At 44.0% G+C, this 16,374-nt stretch overlaps 1 protein-coding gene across 2 annotated transcripts in view; it reads right to left on the reverse strand.

The window, feature by feature from the left end:
* The window catches only part of INSR (insulin receptor), a 125,383-nt gene that overhangs the window by 10,202 nt on the left and 98,807 nt on the right, over positions 1 to 16,374 (reverse strand). For both annotated transcript variants that reach the window (XM_007460586.1, XM_007460587.1), the window contains 5 exons: positions 12,270 to 12,544; positions 10,533 to 10,672; positions 5,342 to 5,501; positions 1,971 to 2,073; positions 253 to 320 (listed from right to left, as the gene is read on the reverse strand). In XM_007460586.1, coding sequence (XP_007460648.1) covers positions 253 to 320; positions 1,971 to 2,073; positions 5,342 to 5,501; positions 10,533 to 10,672; positions 12,270 to 12,544 — 746 coding nt within the window. The remainder of the gene's footprint in view (positions 1 to 252; positions 321 to 1,970; positions 2,074 to 5,341; positions 5,502 to 10,532; positions 10,673 to 12,269; positions 12,545 to 16,374) is intronic.

Here is a 16,374-nt window from a genome sequence, read left to right on the forward strand (position 1 = left end):
TTCATGGCCTCTCAGCCAAGCCCACGAATGGGTCCCAGACCAGCTAGATCAGCCCATTCCAACAAGTGCCAGACAGCAGGTGTCCCAGTAACAGGGTTTCTGCAGCAAGAGGCAGGTCTGCAGACTCAACTGAACAAAAGGACTCTTCTCAGCCCCCCAGGGTATCAACCCTTGACTGTCACTTGACAGTGATGGCAAAGGAAACTGAACAGCGGGATTCTGGTCAGCCACAAGGGAGGGGATCATACTCACCATCGCTGGCACTGAGGTACTCGGGGTTTGAAGAAGCATACAGTGGTCCCAGTGGCCCATCCGGCTGCCTGGATGAGAAAGATGGAGACACTCCATCTTGATATCCTCACAGAACTCTGTGGGTCATTAGCGGGAGGTTACAGCCTCCCCAGTGCAAACAGCCACCCTTATTAGCAGCATGCATGTAATCCTGGATACAGTTTGGGGTGAGGATGGGGGACCCTTATTTTTTTAGCAGAAGCCCATCAGATGGCTACTTAAGTGCATCACCATGGAACTGCTCACTCATAAACCACAATTTATGATTGTCAATATAACATCTAAAAACTGCTCATCTGCTGCTGTTCTGGAACCATCTCATTCCAGCTTATAAGAAACAACTGCTGAATTTTCAGGCTATTTGCAAGCCAGTTGTTAAATACAGTCACCATTTAAAATTAAATTACACAGGCTTACAGTTAAATACATTATATTCAAAGCAAAGGTAATGAATATTCAAAACCAATTATCATACTACCCCTTACTCTGATGGCCTGGACACTCTTCAGCCCTTCTGTATTACCTTATTTATTTATATGGTTGCATCCATATGGCAGAAATACTACATATCTGTGATTGACTGCCTATCTCTTCCCAACTCTGCGTTCAGTGACGTCATGTCTGTAGCTTGAAATTGGCCACGGTGGGAATATTCACAGAGGGTGTAAATAGGCAAATGCTACATACCAAGACCGATTTATTGTTCTGTTGTACATCCAGGCTTGAGAAAGTGATGGCAAAAATGGCAGTAATGCGGATTAAGCTTAAATGTGTGTCATCTCTGTAGCCATGACATTGCCAATGGCACAAAAATTGAGAAAATATGCTTTCAGTATTTAAAAATTATTATCTGATTCTGCAAAAGTCATTCCTATTGTCCATGAACATATATGCCTTATTTCATTTTTATCTTGCTCTTTAATGTAAACAAAATATCAATCAAGATTCATCTTGGAACTACAGCCGTTCATCAGTTGCACTCATAGGTTGGTTATAGATACAAAGGTTCAGGGGAGAAAAAATTGACAAAAACATTTGGTGAGGGCTTCCCTGGTGGTGCAGTGGTTGAGAGTCTGCCTGCCGATGCAGGGGACACGGGTTCGTGCCCCGGTCTGGGAAGATCCCACATGCTGCGGAGCGGCTGGGCTCGTGGGCCATGGCTGCTGAGCCTGCGCGTCCGGAGCCTGTGCTCCGCAACGGGAGAGGCCACAGCAGTGAGAGGCCCGCGGACCGCCCAAAAAAAAAAAAAAAAAAACATTTGGTGAGGATCAACTGGCTGTAGGGAATTTATGATAGCGAGTATTGTATATTGTATTATGATAATTATCTGTAAATTGCATGCTACGCATCCTTTAGATCAGTAAGATTTACAGTAAATTTATTTATTTATTTTTAACATATTTATTTATTTATTTATTTCGTTGCACCGGGTCTTAGTTGAGGCAGGCAGGCTCCTTGGTTGTGGCATGTGAACTCTTAGTTGCGGCATGCATGTGGGATCTAGTTCCCCGACCAGGGATCGAACCGGGGCCCCCTGCATTGGGAGCGTGGAGTCTTATCCACTGCGCCACCAGGGAAGTCCCTACAGGAAATTTAGATATAACTCTATCTACATGTAGGCATACTTTTCCCCGAGAGAGCTGGTTGTTAACCATTTACCAGAACATCTCCGTGCTCACCTCTTTCTCAGGAACAGATAAATACTTCCGATCACGACACTGAAGAGAAAGACAAAGATGAGAGGGCCGATGATAATTTTTGCAATATTTGATGGCACGTCTACTGAAATAGAATAAGAAAATATAGGTTTCACATCAAAATGTGTTCACATCAAAGTTCACACTGGAAAACACATCTACATGTCCAACGGGCCACACACACTTGTCCCCGTTCTCTAGTCCCTGAACCTCTCCTGCGGTGACCCCAGACCACTGCCCATCACCAGCTTTTCTCCCTTCACCATCGAAGGCCACCTTCACGGGCACACAACCCAAGCCATCAGGCAGGTCCACACACTCAGAAGGTTCTGCTCTCTGTTTAATGCTCTATTGTCCCTGTCTGGAAAGTCTTAATAGTTTTTAAAGAAGGAGCCCTGCATTTTCACTCTGCACTGAGCCCTGCAAATTAAATAGCTTATTTAAATCCCGACAGCACCTCTGGCAGATGAAAAATTCACCAGAAGCGCCCTGTGTTTGCTGGGGGGTCGCGTCCCAAAAAAACGAAACCAACTGAAGAAATGCTATGTAGCCTTAATTCTTTTTAATTCACACACAAGGCTGAGTTGTCTATAATTACAAATGCATCCACGCATTCAGATTCTTCCAAGCCAAGGAAGAAAGTGAGTTCTGGGAAGCCAGAGGAGGAACCCAGTCCTTCAGGTCTTTAATAATAGTAGTTTACTGAACACTTAGGAACACGCCAGGCACTGTTTGAAGTGCTTTGCCTGCGAGATCTTAATTAATCATCCCATAAGCCAAGGTGGGAGGTGCTATGATCAATGCCAGTTAACAGATTGGGAAACAGAGGCTCAGAGAGGTGAGGGGTCATGCCCAAGTCCGAGAGCTGATCCACGGTGGGGCCGGGATTTGAACTCGGACCATCTGAGCAAGTTCTTGACCACCGTTCCGTGCTGCCTTTGGTGGCCATCTCTATCCAGAGACATCTCATCCTCCTGGACCTCCCTGAACTGACAGCAAACTTCCTCCTTCCACCTCTGGTGGCTCCTGGCATGGAGAAAGCCTCCCTAAATATTTGCTGATTGAATGGGACGTGAAAAATGGAAACCGTCTGGTCAGGTGCCGTGGTCGGCAATTTCCCTCTTCCCCATCCTGTGGCAGGGGAAGCTGGAGGCTACTGACTGCTCAGAACCCAACACATCTCAGGGTAGAATCTGAGATCCATGCTGCCTGCCCCACCCCGTCTCCGTGTCCCAGATCCCACAGTCTTTCGAGTCCAGTGGCCACCAGAACTAGGGTGTGGGAAGGGACGCACCCAGAGTGCAAAATTTGAGAGGAACTCGTGCGCTTGGTCACGCCAGGGCGGAGTCAGCCCCTGAGGGTGAGTGCCTCTTTAAATTTTGCACCCTAGGTGCCTTGCTTGCCTCCTTGTTATTTAAGAAATAATTTTTTAAAGTAACCTAATGTGCCAAACATTTAATTCTCCAGCTTTTTTGCTATTGTTAGTAAGCAGTGCTGGATCTCCTTGAACATTTATCTTTTTTGGACATCTCTGGTCATTTCCTTAGGATGAATGTCTAGAGCCAGCACTGCTGGCTGAAATAGTAAAAGACTTTGTAAGCTTTTTTGATACATACTATTAAAGGACTACATTTTAGGACTCGTCTACCATGAAACAGAATGTCCGTGTGTCTGCACTCTTGGACGACACTAAGTACATAATTAAAAAGCAGAAACAAACAAAAACCTTGCCAATTTGATAAGTTAAAAATTCTATCTCATTTTGATTTGCTTTTTTTTTCTTTTGGTGTGGTTTTCAGTGAGGCTGGACCTAAATTTTTTCCTTACGTTTTCTATTTTTTCTATTTCTTTTTAAATAGGTTATTTATATCCTTTGCTTATTTTGTGTGAGGACATATATCTTTAACTCATAGGAGACATATATACATACTCATTTTGTATGAAAGATATTAACTCTTTGTCAATGATGTTACAAATGTTTTTCCCCCTTTGATATCTTCCTTTGAATTTTATTCATGGTGTCCCTCCAAATCCTTGAAAAATCCTGAGTCTTAGGAGTGTCTTTGTTATTGATGATCCCCTTAGAACATACCTGAGTTTATGCTAAGACATGAGATGGTTTGGGATGGGGTCTGGTCACCAGAAAACCAAATGTGTGATTAGAGGGGTGGGGTGGCCTCCAGACAGGGGGAGGGGCTGGAGGTTGAGTTCAATCATGTGGTCAGTGCTTCAACCAATCACATCTGTGTAGTGAAACCCCAATAAAAACTCAGTTCACCAGAGCTCAGAGGAGCTTCCTGGCTGGTGAACACATCAGTATACCAGGAGGTGATGTGATGTGTCCTGATTCCATGGGGAGAAGACACAGGAGCCGTGCCCAGGACCCTCCTAGCCTCCACCCTATGTGGCTCTTCATTTGGGTGGTCCTGAATTACATCCTTTGTAATAAAACTGTCATGGTCATATAGCATTTTCCTGAGTTCTGTGAGCCATTCTAGCAAATGATCAAATCTGATGGGGCTGTGATAACACCCAAATTTGTAGCCAGTCAGTCAGAAGTGCAGGTGGCCTGGAGAGCCCCCGACACTTGCACCTGGCATCTGAGGTGAGGGCAGTCTTGGTGGGAGCTATGCTCTGTTTAATTTGTAGAGTCTGTGCTGACTCCAGTGGAAAGCATCAGAATTGTCGTGCTATACGTCCGGTTGGTGTCAGAACACTGACACCACCCAAGTTCCCACTCCTCCAGGTCTAGAATCCCCCTTCCTTCCAAGTGTCTGGGCTCCTACCACATGTCGGGCTGAACATCTTCTGCCCCAACTCATACGTTTTTCCAGTTTCCGCCAAGATACCACCACTTCCAGGAAGCACTCCCTAACCAGCTCAGCTCTCCCCACCTGTCCTCACCCTACTGTCCACAGTGTATCCAGCTCACCCAATGGCAGCACTTCCCGTCTGCAGGCCAAGAGCACACCCAAGGCCGAGCAGATAAGTGCCCACATCCTCCCTTGGAGGGCATGGCCTATCTAAAAACGAAGATGAAGACACCAGTAACTGGAGCTAATGTGTTTATCAGATATGCCCTGTGCCAGCCACTTGACATTCATGATGTCACTGAAACGTCCCTTCACCTCCAGGGGTGGTCCTAGTATTATATCCATGATCAGAGGAGGAAGTGCAGGCTCAGAGAGGGCATGCCTCTTGCCCTGGTCACACAGCAGCAGCCGTTGGACCCAGGAGTCAAGACAGAGCCAGTACCCACAACCTCCATGCTTCCCCAACCATCCTTTGAAATGTTCTGCTGTGCTCAGCACCAAGCACAGATCCTACCGGTCGAAGTGGCCATGCAGACTTACAATAGTCTGTGACGTAGAAATAGGTGGCTTCCGTCCAGGAGCCATTGCCCGCCAGGGAGGTGGCCCGAACTCGCACACTGTAATTCCCGGGTGGCAGACCACGCAGCCTGCAGCCCCGCTCCAGAGCAAAATGCCTGCGGGAGACGCAGAGGTGCAGCTCCTAGAAAACAAGGATCCCACTCAGAAATGACACGGACGGAGTTAGGCACAAACACTGCAACAGGCAAGCGACTTTGAGACTCGAGGAATTACAGAACCTTAGCTCTATGGATAAGGCACAGACAGAGAGGTTATCACTGAAACATGGTAACAGCCAATCTTCCTAAACCACAGCCAAGCCTGTAGCTCAGATCATGTCATTTAATTCTTATAACCACCTCATGCTTAGCCTCATGTTAGAAACAAGAAAACTGAGGCTTGGGGTGGAGGTCTGGCAAACGTTTGCTGTGAAGGGCCAGAGAGTAAATATTTTTGGCTTCAAGGGGGCCAGACGGTCACTGTCACCAACTCAAGCCGGCCATCATAGCTCAAAAGCAGCCAGAGACGGATCCTGAATCCTGAATCTATAACATCCGTAAACAACAGAACGTGGCTGTGTGCCCACAAAACACGGTGGGTGCTGAAAGATGAACTTCATAGAAATTTACACATGTCAAGAGATGCTATTCTCCTTTGGATTCTCTTCAACCATTTGAAGACGTGGAAGTGATTCTTAGCTCACGAGCTGCACAGAAACAGGTTTTACATAAATAGTTTGCCCTCCCCTGATTGGGGAGCTGAAATGATTTGTCCCAGATCTCATAGCTGGTAAGTGGCAGGGAAGCCCTTGAATCCAGAACTGTCTGGCTCCAAACCTCTCCTCGAAACCACCATGGGGTGTTTTCACCAGGACTCCAGAAGGTCAGGAAAAAAGGGACCCAGATCACCTAAATCACCTAAGAACCAACCGGTTACATGGGCTTAATGTCTTAAGGACAAATTTTAAAACACCTTCCTTGCCTTTTGATTTATTCTACCACCATAAAAAGAGTTGGGATCTACTTAAATGTCTGGCAAGAAGAGAGGAGATAAGTAAAGCATACATGCCCCAGCAATAAACATGTTAAAAGAAAGAAACCCAGAGCTTATTAGGAAAGGTGTGAGGCTTACTGGGAAATACGACCACGAAACCTGCAAAACAGCTCCAGGCTAATAGTGCATGCAGAGAACTGGACTGGAAAATTTCAGGAAGGAGTGGAGAGAGAGAGAAACATAAAAACTCCCGTGCTTATCATGTGACAATAACAGCAAGAAAAGAGATCGGGCTGGCGGCAGGGGTGGGGAAGTCTAGTCCAAAGGTTCTTCCAAGTAGAATGAGTCACCAAGTGGAAAGGGACAAATAAGCAAATATAGAAACCAAAGGTAGCTGCTATCCGGGATAAAGGGGAAATACATCCTACAGTGCTGGTCATGTACCTCGAGGGGTGGGGACGGAGAAGGGAGCATGACCGAAGGACCTAGAGGCAGCTCTCTCCACAGACGCCAAAAAAGCAAAACAAAAAGCAAAACAAGAAGCAAATCTGATGAAGAGTGACGAAGCCAATTATAGAAGTTTGTGCAAACAAGAGAGAAAAAAAAAAACCGCTCAAAACTGCAAAAACGTACGGAAGCAAAGGATATAAGTGCACAAAAACTGAAAATCGATATGCTCTTTCCAGGATGGGGGTGGTCCCAGGTACCAGGGTCCCCCCAAGGTGGGAAGGGAACTGGTGAGGGGAAAAATGACTCTAATGCAAGGTTCAAGGAGAGGCAGAATCAAAAAGAATGCAGCTAGGGGCTTCCCTGGTGGCGCAGTGGTTGAGCATCCGCCTGCTGAGGCAGGGGACACGGGTTTGTGCCCCGGTCCTGGAGGATCCCACATGCCGCGGAGCGGCTGGGCCCGTGAGCCATGGCCGCTGGGCCTGTGCGTCCGGAGCCTGTGCTCCGCAACAGGAGAGGCCACAACAGTGAGAGGCCCGCGTACCGCAAAAAAAAAAAAAAAAAAAAAAAAAGAATGCAGCTAGAGGTGATTTGGGCTGTTAAACTAGCAAATAAGGGGGAAAAATGACCTCCCACCGAATGCTGGAGAGAATCTTGTAAAACTAGCAAAATCATATCCCAACAGCACAAATGGTATAAAAATAGTTTTTTTATATTACTTTTTACTTTATCAAAGCGATGCTAGACAATTATGGAAAATGGAGATAATCGCCCAGTTTTGCTTATAAGTTTTTTTTTCTTTTAACATATTGTAACGTCTCACTCCTAATTTCCCCTCTATCCCTCTGTTCCCCTAAAGAGCAAATAGGGCTCGTCTGTCTAGGATCAGGGTCCATGCAGGTCCCAGGGCTATGCAGGGCAGAGGTTATGGTGGAGGTTGGTGGTGAGAATTCCTACTGGCAACACCTGGGCTCCAGGAACAAGAGAAGCAGGCCAGTGAAGGCGGCTGCAAGAAGTTAGGGTTGGGTGCAATGCCAGTAGGGTAAGAACTGTCCCAGTTTACCCAGATTATCTTGGGATGCAGGACTTCAATGCTCAAACCTGGGAAATTCCAGGCAAATGGGGATGAGTTGGCCTCAGTAGCAGAGACCTGTCTCCATGGAGACAGAAAGCAGATTAGTGGTTGCCAGGGGCTGGAGGAGGAGGGAGCAGGGAAGATTGGGGGTTGATGGCTAAGGAGGCGGGCTTTCTTTGCTGGGTGATGAAAATATCCTGAAATTGTGGCATTGGTTGCACGACTGTGACTATATTAAAAATCATTGAATTGTATGTGTTAAATGGGTATATTTTATGGTATGTGAAGGTACCTCAATTAAGCTGTTATTTTAAAACCCTCACGCCTGAGCCAATCAGCACACAGCACTGTCATGGTCATATGATTGGGTGTCACCTGACCTCAGCATGGCTGGAAATGCTGGGACACAGACTCTCTCTTCCTCTAGGCTTGGCACTGAGAGGATATGAAGATTGGAACCACTAAAATCACAGGACGATCAGGAGCTGCTGGGATCACTGCAAGGACCCCTTGAGATGCAACAGATCCAAAGGAATTCTGGATCCAGCTGTGCCTGATCTCCTTCGACTGTTCAGTTATGGGAGCTAATAAGCTTCCCTTTTGTCATAAGCTACTTTGGATGGGGTGGGGGGGGTGTTTCTTGGCTGCTGGTGGAAGATGAAGAATAACAGCTTGGAAGATCTAAAATCCAGAGCCTGTAATCTCAACCTCTACATTATACTGGACAATGGTCACCCCCAACATCATTTTAAAGGTCTGTACATCCACGAGTTTTATGGATATACCATCCTCCATGTATCCATTCTCCAATGGACAGACATCTAGTGGCTTGTACATTTGCTAGTGGTGAAAATCTTATGCATAAAGCTTTACCACCACCCCAAATTTGAATTATTCCCTTAGAACATATGGGATTAGGATAAGATATTAAATCAGCTCTGCAATAACGGCTCCCTATGAATCATGCCTCTCTTTATACACCCCTGAGGGCTCCCCTCCTATACTGATGCTGGGCTTGGCCACTGGACTCACACTGGTGCACATTTTTCCTTGTTTCTTTTGACAGCGCTCTGCAGGACATATAAAAACAGGCCGAGGGTCAGATTTGGCCCACAGATGATAGTTTGCAGATTTCAGTTCTAAATCATCATCAAAGCTGAATATTTGGACATCAAGAGATGTGGTCCCAGGAAGGATCAACAGAGAGGGGTCCATCTGTCCTCTCTGGCTTGCGGAAGCCAAGCTCTGCCCACCTGGTTACAGGATGACTCTCCCTCAAAGTTCCAAGAAGTCGGACAGTTTTGCTACAACTTCTGTTAGGGGTTGGCAAACTAGGGCCCGCAGCCTGAATCCAGTCCACTGCTTGATTTTGTAAATAAAGTTTTATTAGCACACAACTACTCCCATTCATTGTCGTATTGTCTGTGTCTGCTTTGGAGCTGTAACAGCAGAGTTGAGCAGTTGATCCAAGACTGTATGGTTCCCAAAGCTGAAAATATTGACTCCCTGGCCCCTTATAGAAAATGACTTCTGATCCACCTAATCACCCTTAATTGCCGATGTCAGGCGCCAGAGCCCAAGGATCTGGGTTTGAGTGTTGGGTGTATAACCTTGAGAAAGTCTATTCAGCTCCCCAAATTTCCATTCTCTCAGCCATAAATGGAGACTCTAGCAGATTTTCCCTTAGAGGGTCATTGTGAGGTATAAATGGATCATTGCAAAGGGCTCGATTGATGGCAGGGTACACCCTCCGGGTCAAACTCAGGTAGGTAACTTGACATCTGCCTGAAGTCACCCAGTAAAGGGGAGAAATATCCTTAATCAGGTCCACGCCGCAGCAGTGCCTCACTTGACAGGTGTAGACCCCAAGCCCTTTCTGGGGATAAAGATCTGCCCCACAGCGGTTACAGGCTTAGAGTAGGGACCAGCAAATCCCAGCCTGCTTGCTGCCTGTTTTTGCAAATAAAGTTTTATTGGCACACAACCATACCCCTTCATTTACGTATTGTCTACACGGCAGCTTACACAATGCAAAGGCAGAGTTGAGTATTTGCATCAGACACCATCTCACCACAAAGCCAAACATGTTTCCTACCTGGCCCTTTACAGAAAAAAATTGCCAACCCCTGGATTACAACATCAGATAGTCTTGGGTTTGAATCCTGACTCTATTCTTATAAACCTTGGATGCCTCACGTTTAAATTCTGGATGCTTCAGTCAGTACCAAGCTCATTTGGGTTATTCTGAGGACTTACTGCACTTCATTGGTCCCGAGAGACATATTATTTTCACATTTTGACATTTCTGAAACTGGAACGCATCTTACAATTAGAATTGGCAACAGCTTTTCCTCTCTTAGCGGTCTATAAGAATAACAGGGCCTCTTATCACATCTTAGATATGGTAAAATAAGATAAATGAGATACCGTGTATTAAGCATTTAGCATGCATAGGGCACACGGTAAGTCCTGGGGATAGTTTAGCTACAATAAAATTTGTAAGCTGGCATTTCTGACCCATCTCCCTGGAAAGTCATATATCAAGGCTTTGAGTCCTCGTGACAAAGCACCTAAAGAGAGAAGCACCAGAGCCAGAATTTAAGAAGGAGGTACTAATGACAGCCTTGAAGGCACATCCCCAGGCGTCAAGGATCTTACCTCTTCGCCGTATCGTCGATAACTCACTTCGTACAGCACAATCAGACCGTTGGGTTCCTTGGGCTCCTGCCACATCAAGTGAACGACGTTGTTCTCGAAGATTTCGTGGGTCACGGGGCCAACAATATCATCTGCCTTGGCTGTAAGGGGCAGTGGTTAGAGGCAGGGACCCGATCCCTGGATCAAATCCCACCTCCACCACTTAGCAGCTGAGTAACCTTGAACTGGGTACGTAACTTTCTTGTGTTCCATTTCCCTTATTGGAGAATGGACATGTAAAGCTCATCTCATGGGATTCTCTACATATTTATGTACGTCTGTCTATCAATCGATTGATCTATGTCACATCCTGTTGAAATGGAGCAGGGCCCTATGGTCTGTGTCCCCCATGTCCTCCGCCTGCCTTTTGTCTGTGGAAAAACTTTAGCCAAAGAATAAGTTTAATCAGAGAAGGGAGAAAATGCAGAAACAAAGGAAAACAGGAGGCCAAATAATAATAATTAAGTCATTAAGCAAAGTCAAGGACCTTGAGTTCCTTCTCAAGGGCTATAGATAATATTCTGAGCCCTATCCTGTGAGCTGTCTTACAGATACTGAAACCCTCGCCAGGTGGAGACGTTAACTACATGATGACCAGACTGTACCCATGACATAAGCCGCCACAATGCCACGAATTGGCCTCAAAGCAATGGAAACAAACCAACCCTGGAACTAAAGACTAACCATACTTAAAACAATCAAGATGACGCTGGTCAGACCACTGATGACCAATTTCAAGATGACTGTCAGAGCTGACTGTGCTGTTTCTGCATGTAGCCCCCTCCCTCCGTCTATAAAAGCTCTTGCCTACTGACTGTCGTTGGGAGGGAGTTGGCCTTTGGACAAGTGTCCGCCCTCCCTTCACCCCCCAGTTGCCAGCATCCAAAATAAAGCAAATTTTCCTTTCCACCAACTTTGCCTCTTTATTGGCTTTTGAGCAGCAAGCAGCCGGACCCCACTTTCAGTTACACTGTTGGTTCTGTTTCTCTGAAGAACCCTAATACACTATATATGTATTCCTTAATTTTACTTTATTTTTCTTATGGCTCGTGTGTACTTTCTAAAGTTTATATAATGGCTATGATGCCTCATATAATTACAAAATAATATAGGTTAACATGGATGGACCTTGAGGGCATTATGTTAAGTGAAAAAAGCCAGACAGAGAAAGACTCATAGTGTATGATCTAACTTATATGTGGATGATAAAAAAGCTGAACTCATAGAAACAGAGAGTAGAATGGTGGTTCCCAGGGGCGGGGGGCGTGGTGAGGGAAATGGGGGGATGTTGGTCAAAGGGTACAAACTTCCAGTGATAAGCTGAGTAAGTTCTGAGGATCTAATGTACAGCATGGTGGTTATAGTTAACAATATTCTGTTGTATACTTGAAAGCTGCTAAGAGAGTAGATCTTAAATGTTCTCACCACAAAAAAGAAATGGTAATTATGTGCCCTGACGGAGATGTTAGCTAACGCTACCGCGGTAATGCTTTTGCAATACGTAAGTGTAGCAAACCGACACATTGTACACCTTAAATTTACACAATGTTATACATCAATTACATCTCAATAAAGCTGGGGGAAAATGAAAAATGATTAAGGCAAATAAGTTAAAATCACATATACACTGCCTAGAGGGTGGAAGACTTTTCCTTGGTCAGCCTGGGTCTCTTGGCCCCATAATGTGAGCTGACCCACCTTCGGGCATGGTCCTGGCACTGACATATGCAGCCACACTGCACCTCTCCTCGGGGGAATCTTGGTTGCAAGCCTGCAGCTCAATGCGATAGCCAGTAAAGTGACGCAGGCCAGAGATGACCAGAGACTCCTTGTTCACCACTTTCTCGAATGGTCTGTGCTCCTCTGAGCTCGTAGGTGCGCTGGTTGAGGACGTATTGGGGAATGCCGGAATGGTGGGCACGGCCGCTGTCACATTCCCCACATCACCAAGGGCCCTGCGTTTCCTCGACGGCCTGTCACGACAGTAAGACACACCCGGTCAGGCAATCACCATCTTTTAAAAAACGTTGCCGGAAAATAAAAGGCTTAAAACCAAAGACTGCGGTGCAGTGAGATTCCAGGGGCAGTGTGGATTACAATGTTAATTTCCGGAATTACAACCCAGAGCAGTTTTCAGGATGCCCTCATAGGCATCCCAAGATGGGGAGTAGGGGGCGAAGGGCTCCAGGACCATCCATAGGAGACACACCAGTATTCCCCTCAACATGCTTGATTTCAGATTATCATTTTGCAGGTTAATAGCCCAGCCAGGGTCAGTGTTAAAAATAAGATGCCAAAAGCGTGTAAGAGTCTAGCTTTTCAGGAAGCCCTGCCAAATGGTCCAAGCTACTTGACAACATCACTAGTTTAATCAGGAGAAATGCTTCTTCTGATCCTATGACCCTTGAGGACACCTGCATAAGGTAATCTAAGTGATTATACTTCAGTTCTTGCTAAAAGAATCTTATCACTCAGGGTGCGAACGGTAACTCAAAAAATGCTATGCGATTGGCACATTTTCCCCCTTAAAAGGATATATAAAGAAAAATGTTAATAGCCTAAAAAATATATAAATCCAAAAAAAAGGTATAAAGAAAGTTTGAATTTACTCATTATTCTGCTGGCCACTGTGTCCTTTGGGCAATTATTTTTATTATGTATGGGTATGATGGGGATCAAGCTAGTTTTATAATCCATTTTGCTCACTTGTATTAGAAGCATTCTCAAATATTTCCCCGAAAACATAATGTTTGAAGTAGGACAGAATTTACATTTTTTCTTTTTCAATGTAAAGGTTTTCCCTCCTTGCTATGAAAGTACCACGTGCTCATTGCAGGAAACCTGGAAACCTGTAGCATATTCCATTTAATACGTGAGCCATAATTCACTTAGTCATCCTCTTATTTTTTAATATAAGCATATTCTTAATTTTTTGTTATTATAAATATTAATTTGATCATCATCTGATTGTCTTATTAGTTCCTAGAAGTAGATTCTGAGAAGAGCAATCACTAGGTTATGCCTCTTTACACGTATGGCTAAACTTCTATCCTCCAGACCCTTTGTATTGACTGTGGTCTCACCAGTAACGCATGAAACTACACATCAGGATAATCTCAGCAACGCTGAGGGTTAAAAGGAGTTTTTGTTCTGTTTTGATTTTTCTTTTTCAGATTTTCGACCTCAGGAAAGAAATTTTTTAAGCATTACTCTACGGCTTTATTTGCACCTCTGTGTACTGCTGAGTGTAAAGTCTTCTGTCTTTCATTGATTCTTTCGTGTTTCACTAAGGATTTGTCCACCCTTTGCCCGTCCTTTCTATGAAGTTCTAGGGCCTTCCTCATTCCTATTCCTAAGCTGTTCACTCACAAAGGACATTAATCCTTTATCGATTCACCCTGGTTTGCTGTGTGCCAGTGAGTTTTCTTGAAATGATTTGAAAGAATCTTTCACATTTATCTATGTAAGTTTATATCTCAGCAATTTAAATAATTTTTTTTCCTTTACAGGTAATTTTAGATGGGATTACCGAGGTTTTAGGGCAATCATGAAAGGGACCTTTCCCCTGATTTGTGTTTTAATTGTTGCTAGGATATCTACTGCATTTTTGTTTCTTTCTATTGTACCTGCTTTCCCAAACTCTCATTCTGAGAGTTTCAGGGTTGATTTTCTTAGGTTTTCAAGGAACATACTTGAAAAGGGGTCAGCAAACTTTTCCCATACGTGCTACATAGTAAATATTTAGGGTTTTTCAGGACATGTAATTTTCGTCACAACTATTCAACTTCCAATGGCTTTCAAGCCATGGCAGCCTGAAAACAGCCATTGACACAATGTAGACAAATGGGCATGGCTACATTCCGATAAAACTCACTGACAAAAACAGGTAGTCTGCCTACCCTTGCACTAGAATACCTGAAAATATCAATGATTTTATTTCCCACAATCCATTCCTTACAATTCTAATTTCTGTATTACTGCATTGGCTAGATACCCAGAGAAATGTTCCTTAGTAATGATGAGATTGGCTTCTTTCCAAAGCTAACAGGAATAGTTTTAAGAAAGATGTTAGCTCGGCTGTTGGTTTCATCTAGGTAATATTTATCTTGTTGCAGAAGTTTTCTATTCCTAGTTTTATAAAAGGCCTCTCCCCCTCCCTTTCTCTAAATTAATAATTTTTAATAAATGTTATTGAATGAGATTATTGTGATTTTCCTCACCGGACCTCTTAATGAATTAGATTCTATTAGCAGAATGCCTGATCTTGAACCATCCTTGCATTGTGAGATAAGTGATATTGCCAGCACAGTGTTTTATTTAGGACATGTGGATCTAAAATCCCATATTAGCTGGTTCTGGGTTTTCTTTCAACATAGCATCTTTGTCAGGTTCTGCTAAGGGGTTCTATGTTAGTTTTATCAAACGAACTGGGAAGATTTTCCATAGATTTCTATGCTCTGGAAAAGTTTCTGTATTACAGAAAATAGTTGCTCTTTGAGAGTGTGAAAGAACTCAACTATAAAAGTCTCCAAGCCTGGGGCCTTTTTTTTTTTAAGAAATTAATTGACACTTTTTTTTTTTTCAGTCTTTTCCCAAGGTTATTAGGATATCTTTCTGCTTCTTCTTGAATTAGCTTGGACAAATTAAAATTTCTCAACTCTCTGAAAGTTTCAAATCTAATAGCTCATGATTATCCATAGACTTCAACATAGTAAAATCTTTGTCAGACTTCAGTTTTACATCACCTTCTAGTTATTTGTGGGTATCTCCCTTTGATTACATTTACCACAAGTTAAGCTATATTGATTTTCCCCTCCCTTCCTAAAACATTATATCTTACATTTTAAAGCTTTTTCTTAATTTACCATTTAAGTCTAATAATTTGCAACAAAGTCCAGCTTTGGCAATATTCTACAAGTGAAGGTACGTGATGTTCACGTCTCCGTTATTTTCCAAACGGTTTTTAATGAAAGTTTCCATTTCGACTTTCACCCAACAGAAGTCTAAGTGATCCACTTTTTTTTTTTTTTTTTTTTTTTTTTTTTTAAATGATTCCAGTCACAGCATCTCTGAAGAAAACCAAATTCCTTAGAATAAACTAAACAAGAAATACACAAAGTATTACAACCATTTAGCCCTACTAAGGAAACAAAATAAAACTTACTAAAAAGAGGGATATAGTATATATATTTCAATAGAAAGATTCCATATTATAAAGACATTAATTCTTAGTAAATACATACATTTCAAAGAGATATTTTTTGTTTTGTTTTTGTTTTTGTTTCTTGCGGTACGCGGGCCTCTCACTGTTGTGGGCCTCTCCCGTTGCGGAGCACAGGCTCCGGACGCGCAGGCCCAGCGGCCATGGCTCACGGGCCCAGCCGCTCCGCGGCATGTGGGATCTTCCCGGACCGGGGCACGAACCCGTGTCCCCTGCATCGGCAGGCGGACTCTCAACCACTGCGCCACCGGGGAAGCCCCTAAGTGATCCACTTTTAATCACCAGGAAGTAGAATTTTCTGTTCAATCTTTTGAAGTTTACCTTTCGTTTTTATTGTGCTGTAGTCAGAAATCAAACCCTACTTCGGGAGTACTCACTAAGATTTTCTCTGTGGTCTTTTTTGTGTGAAAAGACCAATGACGTTCTTGAATGGGAACCAAAGCTATTAAACCAAAGATGCACGCATATTAGCAAGGTTCAGAGCATTTCTGTGCAAGCACAGATGGGCCTTCCAAATATGACAGAGACACTGGGGCCTCGTGAATAACCACTGAGAAGTTGATATCTGAACAAAGGGAAAGA

Source organism: Lipotes vexillifer, unplaced genomic scaffold, assembly GCF_000442215.2.
Source record: "Lipotes vexillifer unplaced genomic scaffold, Lipotes_vexillifer_v1.1 scaffold1011, whole genome shotgun sequence".
Taxonomy (NCBI): domain Eukaryota; kingdom Metazoa; phylum Chordata; class Mammalia; order Artiodactyla; family Lipotidae; genus Lipotes; species Lipotes vexillifer.